At 45.8% G+C, this 12,992-nt stretch overlaps 1 protein-coding gene and 1 pseudogene across 2 annotated transcripts; both read left to right on the top strand.

Annotated features, from left to right (window-relative positions):
• Positions 1-5,261: 5,261 nt before the first annotated feature.
• On the top strand, positions 5,262-5,898 carry LOC308612990 (rho-related GTP-binding protein RhoG-like; annotated as a pseudogene). The gene has a single exon. The product of its transcript is annotated as a rho-related GTP-binding protein RhoG-like (transcript).
• A 1,464-nt stretch (positions 5,899-7,362) lies between these two features.
• On the top strand, positions 7,363-12,783 carry NDUFS5 (NADH:ubiquinone oxidoreductase subunit S5). Its single transcript, XM_081258884.1, has 3 exons — positions 7,363-7,459; positions 8,978-9,195; positions 12,560-12,783. Exons 2-3 carry the CDS (start codon positions 8,980-8,982, stop codon positions 12,662-12,664), a joined length of 321 nt encoding a protein of 106 aa, XP_081115010.1. The 5' UTR covers positions 7,363-7,459; positions 8,978-8,979; the 3' UTR covers positions 12,665-12,783.
• The last annotated feature ends 209 nt before the right edge of the window (positions 12,784-12,992 follow it).

Raw genomic sequence — 12,992 nt, 5'->3', positions numbered from 1 at the left:
CTTCTGACCGCTGTGGCCTCTCCCTTTGCGGAGCACAGGCTCCGCGGCCACGGCTCTCAGGCCTAGCCGCTTCGCGGCACGTGGCATCTTCCCGGACCAGGGCACGAACCCGTGTCCCCTGCATCGGCAGGCGGACTCTCAACCACTGCGCCACCAGGGAAGCCCTATTTTTAGTTTTTTAAGGAACCTCCATCCTGTTCTCCATTGGAGTGAGGTTTTAAAGGGTGAATAGGGCTCAGGCAAAAGTAGTAATTGGGGCTTGAAATAAGCAAAGGCTGGGTGGTGGGAAATCATGCTGGTGTGCAGGGACAACATTCTTGTTTCAGCCAGAGTAGGAAATGCATGTAAATTGGGAAAAGAGCTAGAAGCTGGGTAGTAGGGGCTAGATAATGAAGGGCTTTTACTACTAGGAGTTTGACCATTCCTCTGTAGGAATCTGAAGAGTTTGGGGGAAACAGGTGAGTACAGAAGGGCAAATACCAAACTAGAGACAGATTGACCAGTTAAGGGCCTCTTTTTTTGTCCAGTTGGAGATAACAAAGGCATGAACATTGATTGGGAAGGATGATTAAACATGGCTCTGGCTTTGCCTGGCTAAGAGCATGGCACACATTCCCACTGGCACATTTTCCAAAGATCCTTTTTCTTTTGGCTTGGCTTGTCTGTGCCCCCAATTTAATCCAGCCCAATTCCATAGCTGCTGCTGTTGATGTGTTTTGTGTTTTGTTTTTCACAGATTGACTAAAATCCACCTGTTTTTTTTTTTTTAAGATTTATTTATTTATTTATTTATTTATTTATTTATTTATTTATTTATTTATTGGCTGTGTTGGGTCTTCGTTGCTGCACGCAGGCTTTCTCTAGTTGCGGCGAGTGGGGGGCTACTCTTCATTGCAGTGCACAGGCTTCTCATTGTGGTGGCTTCTCTTGTTGTGGAGCATGGGCTCTAGGCACGCAGGCTTCAGTACTTGTGGCACACGGGCTCTACAGCGCAGGCTCAGTTGTGGCACACGGGCAAAGCTGCTCCGCGGCAGGTGGCATCTTCCTGGACCAGGGCTCAAACCCACGTCCCCTGCATTGGCAGGCAGATTCTTAACCACTGCACCACCAGGGAAGCCCAATCCACCTATTCTTAAAGGTTCTGGTTAGCTCTTGCATGGATTATTAAATTTTCCTCTCAAACTGTCATTTTTCATGGTGCTCCTGCTCTTCTGCCTGGAATTAACACCTTCTCACTTGACAAATGGCCTACTCAAGTGGCAGTTGTCTTTCTGCTCCCTTCTTAAAGGCAGTGTTACTTAGTCATTTGGTGAATGTTTATTGAGCATCTACTGTTTGCCAAGTACTGTTCTGGGCACTAGGAATATATCACTGAGCTGAACAGACAAGGTCCCTTCTCATGGTGCTTAACACTGTTGTGAGGCAAGAAAGGCAAACGAGTACACTGTTTCATCCAAGATTTAAGTGTTTGAAGAAAATAAAATGGGAATGAGAGAGAGTAACTGGACGCCTAAATTGGGTGGTAAGAGAGACCTTTCTGAGGAAGGTAATCGTGTAATGCATTTATGGGTCTACATGACTCTTCCACTATACTGAGCCCTTAGTAGCACCTTGAGCTATTATCTATCTATTCTTGGCTCTTAAATGATGAGTGACTAAATGAATTATATGGCTACTCCTCCCCTTTTCCAGTAGTCAGTGCACTACCTGAAACTCTTCCTTAACTCTCAGATCAAATTACTTTAAGCCTTCTGCAGGTTGTCTCTGCAGCCAAGGTAAGAGAGATGCCGTCCTTACCCTAGAGAGGCTCCGAGTCTCTGGGCAGGAATGTGATAAAACTTGCTTTGGTTAGTATTCTGTGCACCTGGACAGAGAAATTAGGGTGTTTCCAGGGGAAGGCCACTCTCGGCAGCTTCCCTCCAGGTAGTTTAATTACCTTGATCTGTTCTCAGGAAAGCTGACTAGTAAAGCTATATTGGTCTATAAAACCAGACTCCAGTGTGTTAATTTATAATGAGAAATATGTCAGGTGCAGTAGACTGCCTCATTGGCCTTAGTGTGTTTTCTTCATGTAATCATATCACTTGGGAAGCTTAATTGAAGTCAAGAGATAGCTCCACATATCAGAATGAGGGGAGTTTAATTCTAGGGATGGAATGTTTACCAACATCAGATTACCCCTACCACAAGCCTGGCACAGCTTTCCTCCCCACTTCAGTTTGCTTCAGTGATTCCTGGTTCTGTTGCATCTTCGACTTGATATTTTGTCTACCCCCAAATGGCATGATTTTACTTTTTATTTTTTTGGCCACACCACGCTGCATGTGGGATCTTAGTTCCCCAACCAGGGGTGGAACCCACACCCCCTGCATTGGAAGCGCAGAGTCAACCACTGGACTGCCAGGGAAGTCCCTTTTTTACTTTCTTAAACAGTCACTCTGATTTCCATTATATTCCAGGCCTTGGGACCCATTACGTTTTCTTTCAGATTACGTTGCTTATTGCTTTTGTTGAAAGTATTCTATAGCTCTGGCTTGGGGGTGAGGTTGTGGGGTAAGTTTCCAAACTCACTGTCTTCCCCAAATGTGCTAGGATCTTCGGGCTACCCAGTTTATTCAAATCTGTGTGACAGTGGTATCAGATACAGACCTAAAGTTCCCAATATGCTAAATTATAGTGGCCTACCTGTAGAAAGGTAGCGTTAAAAGCTTTTCTCGGGTTATGACTGAGGTGTGTAAACATGAAATCCTGTAGGTCAAGGACAGAAGTCCAGTGAATGGAGACGCAGGGGGACGTTAAATGGCCTGTGACCGTCCACGCAGCAGCTGAGGCTAGTTTTCAGAGGAGTGGGAATAGGGGCCTTCAATTAACATTGAGCCATCCTCTTATGCTTTGAAGATGGGAGCAAGGCTCTGTCGCGGAAGAACATGTCGCTGGACCCCGCGGCGAACGCCTAGTCCTGTTCCACCGGGTCTCCGAGCTTCGGGTTCCCGAATACAGAATGAAGAAGGCGACAGCTCAGGCTTGCGTCTCTGCGCATAAAACCCTTTGATTTCGTTGTAAAACTACACTTCCACGTGAGGATCTTAGAACAAGGAAAATAAAAGATAAATGACGGGCGTTACAAGAGCTGGCAACTCGCCCCTGACGTCCGAGTTACAACACTCGTAACGCAAAGCGCAGGAATACAAGCGGGCGTCCGTTGTCAGGATAGCAACGGCGCAGGCTCTGTTCTGACGTAGGGTTTTCTGGGAATTGTAGTTTTCCCATCTTTGCGGGAGGGGAGACGACCTGTCACCGACATCTTTGCACAGCCGCGCCGACACCGGGGCTGAATGCACGGTCCAGTGGAGGGGGTCGGCGTATCAACAGTTAACAACATCTATAATAGGAAACAATATATAACAGGGCTGGTGGGACCTCAACAAAGGCCTAGTAAATGCTCAGGAATTCGGGAAGCTTTCACAGAAAACCGTGCGATAACCGATGCGGACGGATTACGCATTCACCTGGGAGACAGTGGGAAGGTAGCAAGTGGGATCATTACAGGCAGAAGAAGCTGCTCCTACAAAGTTTGTAAGCATGAGAGCAATTCTGGATGGCTGAGAACACGAGGGTATTGAGTAGGGGTTGGTGAACAATGGATCTGATGATTTAGAAATGGGAAGAAATCAGATCATGGTCTTGAATACCAAACCCAAGAATTTGGACATTTTCTTGAATACACCTCACACGCAGCCCAAGCAATATGAATGACCCCCTTCTTTGCGTTCTCCCTTATTTTGTTCATCTTTGTTTTATCACTTACCACAGCACTCTGGCTGTGTCTTCATCCCAAGAGCTCAACAAGGATCATGGCCCTGTGATAAGAGCTCAGGAAGTGTTTTTTGAATGATCAGATTTCAGTTTTTAGAAAAGCAATTAGCAACATTAAGAAGAGAGGGTAAGAAGAGAGCAAGGCTGGATGTAAAAAATCATCAGAGTTCAAAGTAAATTGCTTTTCCAGCCTTCAGTTTTCCCTCCAACCAAGGGTTGAAATCTGGCAGCTCAAGGCCACTTCCATCCTGGGTTTTGTTTGGTCAGCGCTTTAAAAAAAAAAAGATTAATTGCCCCACACTTTTAAAGTGGAATGTTTCACACTTAAACAATAACAAAAGATTTCTGGCTTCTCTTGAAAAATTTGAAGACTTGACAATTTGGGGCCCTGATTCTTGACAGCAACAGAATGGAGCTGAGTAGCTGCTGCCCCCTTTAGACAGGACATATGCTCTTCAGTTTGTCACATTCCCCAACACTCCTTTCATCCCTTAAACTGAGGCCAAGTACCAGCTACCATTTATCATGATGCTTTTGTTTTCATTTCTTTACAGTGAGCTAGCTCTCTTTGGCCTTGGAGGTGTTTAAGTTGCCCATCTTTGTGCTAATCTATCCTGCCTGGTATCCAAGGAGTGATTCAATGAAATTGGTATTTTAGAAAGATTAGTCAGTGCAAAACAGACTGAAGTGAGGAGCCGGGAGGCAGAAAGGAAGAAAGAAATTGGAAATCTACTGAAGGAATATTTGAAAGAGTTTGGCCAGTAATTAAACATTGGTTGAAAGATGAGGAAAAGGCAAAATACAACTTCAGAGTTTCCTACCTGAATGGCTGGGAAGATGATATCACCAACATAAGAAAGTGGGAGAAGTGGAAGGGGTGGTGGTGATCACTACCTTGCTACCTCTAGTATTTTGTGGGCAAGGGCCATGAGTTACCAATTCCATAATCCTCCAGTATTGTGCCGGGCATGCATTAGGTGCCCAGGAAATTCTAGTTGAACTGAAACTGATCTCAGGTTGGGTATACCTGATGAGGGGGGAAGGAAGGGAGAATTGGAATGCTGGAACAAAACCACAACGTTGTGGGACCTTAGGAATTCTCTCCAGAATGGATGAACCCGGGGCTTGGGGACAGTTAATCCATTTTGGAGGAAAACCTATGCAAAAGTCCTGAAGCAGAGCAGGAATTTGGCATGCAAAAATGGAGACGGGATGGGGGGAATGGTGTCATTCCAGGAGAAGGGAGGAAAAAAAAAATCAAAGAGACTGGATGGCAGGACTTTTCCTGGAAGACACTGGAAGAGCAAGCTCTTGGTTGGAGCATTAGGCAGGGGATTTGGGACAATGAGGCTGGCAAGGTTGGAATGCCAGACTTCTCTAAACAGTTTTGAGAGCACATCACTTGAAAAGAAGTCTCCAGCCCCGAGCTGCTGCTGCTGCCCCCAGCTCCCCTGTGGCGGGGAGGGCACCAGGTCACTGCATCCAGAGGGGCCCAGAAGGGGAAGGAGGCATAGCCTCCACCGCAGCTTCTGCACCCACCATGCAGAGCATCAAGTGTGGGGTGGTAGGCGGTGGGGCTGTGGGCAAGACGTGCCAGCTTATATGCTACACAACCACCGCCTTCCCCAAGGAGTACCTCCCCACAGTGTTCAACAGTTATAGTGCCTGCAGAGCCGGCACATGGTGAACCTGCACCTGTGGGACACAGCGGGCTGGGAGGAGTAGGGCCGCCTCCACACACTCTCCTACCCTCAGACCAATATGTTTGTCATCTGTTTCTCCATTGCCAGTCCGCCCTCCTATGAGAATGTGTGGCACAAGTGGCATCCAGAGGTGTGCCACCACTGCCCCGATGTGCCCATCCTCCTGGTGGGCATCAAGAAGGACCTGAGAGCCCAGCCTGACCCCCTATGACGCCCGAAGGAGCAGGGCCAGGTGCTGGCCAAGCAGATCCATACTGTGCGCTACCTCGAGTACTTGGCCCTGCAGCAGGACGGCGTCAAGGAACTGTTTGCTGAGGCTGTCCAGGCCGTGGTCAACCCCATGCCTAGCAAGCGTGGGTGGTCCTGTGTCCTCTTGTGACGCTGGCACTCAGCTTGGAGGCTGCCCCCGCCCCCCACCAGTTGTGCCTTTGTGCCTTGTCTGCCCCCAGCTGTGCCTTTACGACTAATTCTGGCACCCCTTGCCAAGGGGGCTCCCCAAAAGCCTTTTCTCCTTAAGGAGGCCCACAGGGAAAGGGGCTTTGGGACCTGCCCCACTCTGCTTGGGAACACTAGGTATTCTCGAGAGCTCACCCAGGCCAAGGTCAGACCCCTCCCCAAGAAGCCAACCCAGGGCCCCCTCCCCACTTTCCTCTACTGACCAGTTGATCCAGCTTTCCACACAGATGTTACTGCCTACTGTGGTGACTTCTCTCAGGTTAGGAGCTCTCAGCCATCCCTAACCTCTCCCTTGCTGCTCTTCAAATTGCACCCCCCTCAAGATACTCTCTCCCTTCCCCAGAGAAGGAACCACAGAATCCTAAGAAGATGAATGTGCCCTAACCTACCCACCCCCCGCACCCGCCCCCGTGTGCTCAGGCCTTTTGCATCCACTGACCGACTCGGCCCCACCCCCACCCCCTCCGGGCTCCAGGGGGCCCCACCTACTCCTATAAGCATCAATAAAACCTCCTGTCTCCAGCGGAATAAAAAAGGAAAAGAAGTTCTCAGCCCAAACCCCTCCAAAATAAATATTTATTTACAAGTTATTTATATGTACAACTAATGTAACATTATGCTTTTTATAAACATTAACACACAAACAAGAAATTAAAAAACAAAAATTAGAAATATTCTAGTATTTTCTTCCCACTCCTGCAACGTATCATATCACACACTGCCTATGTTACCTCCCTACCAGCCCATCCCCCCCATCACTTCGGAGCCCCTGATGTAATCAAAGGGAGCCTTTGGAGTTTCTGAAACAGAGGAGGGGCATGGTCTCTGACACTTTCCCGAATCCGCAAAGTAAAAACAGACTGAGACATCAAAGAACTGCAATTGCCTTAGAGCGCTTTCCACGTGCCAGGAAACGCCTCAGTGCTTTAATATAACTCATTTAATCCCCAAAGCAACCCTACTCTGTACGTACCATTATTGTCTTTTAAGATATTTTTATCTTAAGATGAAACCGAGGCACAGTGAGGTTAAGAAACTTTGCCAGGCTGACACAGAAGTGGCGGAGCCAGAATTGGAACCCACCCTGGGTGGGTCCACACTCCATGAGCTTAACCGCTACTGGAGGGGGATGAGGGGGGCTCCCTTGGTTAAGTCCCTCACCAATCACTGCTGTCGTGAGAATCCAAGGTACAGCACGAGGAGGCAGCAAGAAATCACTAACCCCCGGGCCACCTCTCACTCAGTTATCCAGGCAAGGTCGGCTTACCCGCAGTCTCTGGAGGCCAACTCAGCCAGTCGCGCAGGCGCAGATCGACAGGCTTGGTTTCTATGGTTCCAGGGCGCGACTGCGGAAGGCAGGTCGGCTCCCGTCGTCGCGCTGCAAGCGTCGCGCTGCGGGCTTGCTTTGCGGCAGGCCTCGTTGTCGCCTGAGGATCTTCTAGTAGCTGCGATCAGGAAGGAGTCAAGGGCGCGGCTGCTGGAAGGTAGGGGCTGCGTTTGTTTGCGGGGCGATTGAGCCTAAGGCGCTTCCTTCCGAGATCTCTTTAACAGATTTCCTCTTGGCTTGCTGGGTGTCCGTTCGCCCTGGCCGTGTTTTCTGCTTTTCCAGGCCCCTTGGTCCACACAGCTAGTGTCATAGAAGCTTGTAGACCGCGCCTCTCTCGGCTCTCTTTCCAGGTTAACGTAGCTTTGTGACGGACTCATACTTTGGCCTTCTGTTTCTTAACCTGAAGTCCACGCTCCTTGTCCCGGCTTGCATGGCCCTGCGGGATTTGGGCCTCGTCAACCTCTTAATCTCGTTTCGTTCTTCTTCTCGACATGCACTCTGCGCTCCAGCCACGTCTGGGTGCTCATTGTCCCCCAGACATACCCAGCACCTCCGGGTGTAACTCGTGCTGTGTGTGCCCTACTGGAATGCTGTGCTCACGGAGCTTCACTTGGCAAGCGCAACCCATCTCAAAGGCATTTTCCAGTCTCCTGGGCAGAATTGGTGCTTCCTCCTTCGAGCTCTACCTCTTGTGCTCTTCCATTGGGTTCCCAATTCCACGTGTGTGTCCCCATTTTAGTGCTTAGGTTGCACTGCTTTTCCTCCTCATCCCAGTGTCTGGAACGTTATTACTAAGTAAATGACTGAAAGAATGGGTAGAAAATTTTTAGATTACATTCATTTGTAAATCTGCCACTCATAGGTAACTATTGACCCTTTTTGGTGCTTCCTTCCAGTCTTCTTTTGCATACAGTTTTTTTGGTGGGGCATTATTGTAATCCCCCCCTTTTTTTTCATTCAATATTCAAGTGTATATTTCATGTGTATTCTTTTCCCCTCATGTTCTACCAGATAGGTACCAGATTTGATTATCCATTTCTCTATTGTTGCACTTTAAAGTTGTTTGAAATTCTTTTTTTTTTTTTTTCCAACAGTTACTGAGCTCCTACCTGGTCACTGCCCTCAAGGCACTCATTGTTCAATGGGGGAGGCATTCATATAGATAGTGCATTACAGGGGTGTGCGAAGTACTATGAAAAGTCGATGATGCTGTGCTAACACAGGAGGGACATAACCATTTCAGGATGGCTTCTTAGAAGTGTCATCTAAATTATATGGATCGGAAAATGTAAAGAAATGTTTTCATGCTTGTGCTTTTTTGTTTATTTCAGTTATTTCTTCAGATCTATCTTAAAGAATTGGCATTACTGAGTCAAAATAGAAACACTTTTTTTAGCTTTTGATAAAAATGACCTTATCAATATAGAGGATTTTAATGTATTGTTTTTTAGTTCTAGTTGTCTTTTCCTTGAGTTTTGTGAAAGCACAGAAATCGCTCATCTACCATAAACTGGAAGAACCTGTCTAATGAAAAAGTCTGGGGAGAAGTAGTTGGGAGGATAGTATAAAATATCTTTCTTGAGAGCTAAGTATCTAAATTATTTCATTTTTCTCAGAAGTTTCTCATTTGATTGCAATTTTACGGCATACTTTCTTTCTTTTTCTTCCATTTCAGCCATGCCTTTCTTTGATGTGCAGAAAAGACTGGGTCTTGACTTAGACCGCTGGATGACAATCCAGAGTGCCGAGCAGCCTCACAAGATTCCAGGTCGATGCCATGCTTTTGAAAAAGAATGGATAGAGTGTGCCCATGGTATTGGTGGTATTCGCGCGGAGAAAGAGTGCAAGATAGAATTTGATGATTTCGTAGAGTGTCTACTTCGACAGAAGACGGTGAGGAAGTGATGGAGATAGGCACTGAATTACTTCCTCATTTCTTTGGGGCTACTTTTAAGTACTTTTAATTGGTCACTGGGCATTAGTTTGCCCAATGTGAATTGGCAAAACTTTTGTGGTGAAACTCCTTCCGTACTTAGGTACCATGTCAAGGAAGTTAAAAGCCTTCAGGTCTGAGAAGGGCCTCTTATTCCTCAGTGTTCTTCCTAATGTTCTCACATATTTTCCTTAGCATTGTACCCTGCTGCAGCCACCAGGTTAGAAATTTCATGTGTATATTTCCATTTTTGCGTAGACTATAAAGTAAAGAATACCAACCAGCATTGGGTGTTCGTCCTTGAAAATCTTTGGGTGAATATATTTCAACCCAATATATATATCCAACCCTCATTGGGGAAGAGATTAAAATCCTGTAGATCTATTACATTGAAACTGATAAAACAATCTCTGGATTGATTTCTACTCTGGGGAGGATGGAGGTGTTAATGAGATTGCTTTAGGTGAGCCTGACCAAAAATGCAGGGGGAAAAAAAAGTTAATAGCATGGTGTCTGCTTCCTCATGAGTTGAATGAATTGCATAACGTGTAGGGCCCTGTTCTCCCTTAGAGAAGAAATCTTTGGCTGTGGGCCATCATTTTGCCTATTTCTGTGCTCCAGGTATAACAAATATAAATGTTTTTATTACTCTTAACTCCTTGGGGTTCAGGGATACAATTTAGATTTTCAGTTAGATGTTTCTCAAAGTTAGCTGTATCAAAATTTTAAAATTTCTTGTCTTTTATAATCTGCTCTTGGCATTTGGATTATGTGAAGCCAAATTTGGAAGGAATGAAGGGGTGTCAGGTAATAATTTTGTATTGATCTCTAAAGGAATATTGATCATTGAGTAATATTGTAGTATTACTGAGGGACAAGGAGTGGGTCATGGTTGGCCACCTACCAGCTATTCAGTTCATAATATGTCTCGTCTTCTGTGGGCCCCACTTATTCCTTGCTCAGATTAAGACTTTACTCATTATGGAAAATTAACACCAAGAAGAGACAGTGTGATGAGGCGGGAAGAACATTAGATTGGGAGTTTAGAGAGCTTGATTTTTTTTTTTTTTTTTTCTGGTACACAGGCCTCTCACTGCTGTGGCCTCTCCCGTCGCGGAGCACAGGCTCCGGACGCGCAGGCCCAGCGGCCATGGCCCACAGGCCCAGCCGCTCCGCAGCATGTGGGATGTTCCCGGACCGGGGCACGAACCCGTGTCCCCTGCATTGGCAGGAGGACTCTCAACCACTGCGCCACCAGGGAAGCCCTGAAGAGCTTGATTTTGATGCTGGTTTTGCCACCACTAGTTTCATGACTTTGAGCAAGTCATTTCTCTTCTAGTCTTGGTTTCCTTATCTGGAAATATAAAGTGTTACACTAAGGTCACTCCTCATCCTGTGAGTTTATGAATAGATATGTTACCATTTTGGAGGTCATCTAAGTGAAGAAGCTAGTGAATCAAGGAATTAGAATCAAGCAGTGTTCTAAGTTCTTAGAATGTAATAATGTATATATTTCTCACAATAATCTCCTGTGAGATGCATTACGTTTATTTTCCCCACTGTATGATTAACAAGTTGAAGCAGGGAAATACTAAGGCTATTACCTAAGGTCATATAGCCCAGTAAGAGGTGGAAATGGCATTTGAACCTGGCAGTGCTGGTTCCAGACCCTGTGCTTGTATCCAGAACACCAAGTGGTGATTGGTTCTAGCTGGGAGAAAGATTTGACATATGATGGTGTGATAGCTCAGCCATGACTAGCCTGTTGGGAGACTCTTTAATAGAGAAATGTTAAGAATACAGTTTTTAAAATGGTTATTGTTTATATTAGTATTTAGGATACCTAGAGTTTTTTTTTTTTCCCTACTGAAGTTACATCCTAACTAATTCTTTAAAGTTCATGGGATGTTTAATTGAACAGACTACCTCTTCATGCCTTTGTGAAAACCTAGTCATTCACTCAAAAAATATTTATTGGATCACCTATTCTGTCAGGAACTATTCCAGGTACTGGAAATATAGCAGTAAGCAAAAGTCTCTGCCCCAATGGAGCTTATATGCAGGGCAGTGGGGCAGGGGTGGGGGTGACAGTGAGCCATTGGATACAGAAAATTTACAAACAAGGGAAGATAGTGTGTCCGGTGTGGGTAAGTGCGGTGGTGAAAATAGGAGAAGGATAGGAAGCAGGAGAAGGCATGTATGCTCTTTTAAATAGAGTGCTACAAAAAGAGCTCAGTGATAGAAGACATTTGAGCAGAGACTTTGAGATAGTGAACCACATGCACATGAGGGAAGAATGTTCCGGGCAGAGGAAACAGCAAGTGGAAGGGTCTCTGAGCTGGAGCAGAGAGCCAGGGGAAGGGTATTAAGAGATAAAGTCAGAGACGTGGGCTTTTTAAGTCATTCCAGGGAAGGAGTCAGCTTTTCCTCTCAGTAAGATGAAAGCCATTGGGTTTTTTTTTTGTTTGTTTTGTGGTACACGGGCCTCTCGCTGTTGTGGCCTCTCCCGTTGCGGAGCACAGGCTCCGGACGCGCAGGCTCAGCGGCCATGGCTCACGGGCCCAGCCGCTCCACAGCATGTGGGATCTTCCCGGACCGGGGCATGAACCCGTGTCCCCTGCATCAGCAGGCAGACTCTCAACCACTGCGCCACCAGGAAAGCCCAGCCATTGGGTTTTGAGCCACGGAATAGTGCAGTCAGGATTAGTAAGTCTGTTTTCCATGTCACAGAATCCATGAATTAGGGTTCTCACACAATCTTGAATAGCATGGCTTTCCTCTATTGGGAATGTCCTACTGAGGAGAAGAGGCAGAACTCAAGGCTCTGCCTATCCGAGTGACTAGTAGCTGAGCACATACCACGTCTTTCTTTCAGTGTGGTCCAGAGACCTCGTTTGGCTATTTCTGCTTCATTCATACCCAGTGAACAGTCACCAGCAGCAGTGCCACCTTCACATAGAGAGGTCAGGAATATATAAGCTGTGAGATGATCTCAGCTTTTAATATTTTAAAAGATTTTAATATGCACAAGTATACCTCTTAAAGCCTTTGGATCTGTACTGTTTTTGTAAATACCTGTATTCCTGTATATCATAGGAACATTTTAGTTATTAGTTTTCAAGGAGATATTATTATATATAACAGAAATTTATTTGTTAAAAGCTTGGGAAATTGGTTCTTTAAAGAAGGGATTTATCCCCGAGGCCCTCTGGGATGAAAGACTTCCATAGTTTAAAAATGAAACCAATTTTTTATTCAGCTTCTCCAGCCCTCACTTTCCAGTGCATATCTCCCCCAAGTTTAAATACTTTCTTCCTTTGACAGATGAAACGTCTGAGTGCCATCAAGAGGCAGCGGGATAAGCTAATAAAGGAAGGGAAGTACACACCTCCACCTCAGCACTTGGGCAAGGAGGATCCTCGGCCCTGAGCAGAGCAGCTGCTGGTGGCTGGAGGCTGATTTTCACGTTCTCTTTTCTCTGTTGGAAACTTTACGTACTGAAAACCCTTTTGTGAAAGTGTCTAAAAATAAAGGATTGCTCTCTCCTATTTGTTCTATATTCTCTTGGATTATACTTCGCTATACTGAGGTTGCAACCTATTTTTTAAGTTTGAGAAAATGCGTTTATCTTAAAAATTAGCATCTAGGGAATAATAAGCAGCATTTAACGAATGCTTACTCTGTAGGTACTTTAAATATGGTAACTCATTTAAGAAGTTGCAGTGTTCCTTAGTGTTTGATTCTGGTTTATTTTCTG

Source organism: Mesoplodon bidens (assembly GCF_964165515.1).
Source record: "Mesoplodon bidens genome assembly, chromosome: 2".
Classification (NCBI taxonomy): Eukaryota; Metazoa; Chordata; class Mammalia; order Artiodactyla; family Ziphiidae; genus Mesoplodon; species Mesoplodon bidens.
The sequence above is the reverse complement of the archived record's forward strand: the minus strand, read 5'-3'. Positions and strand labels throughout refer to the sequence as shown.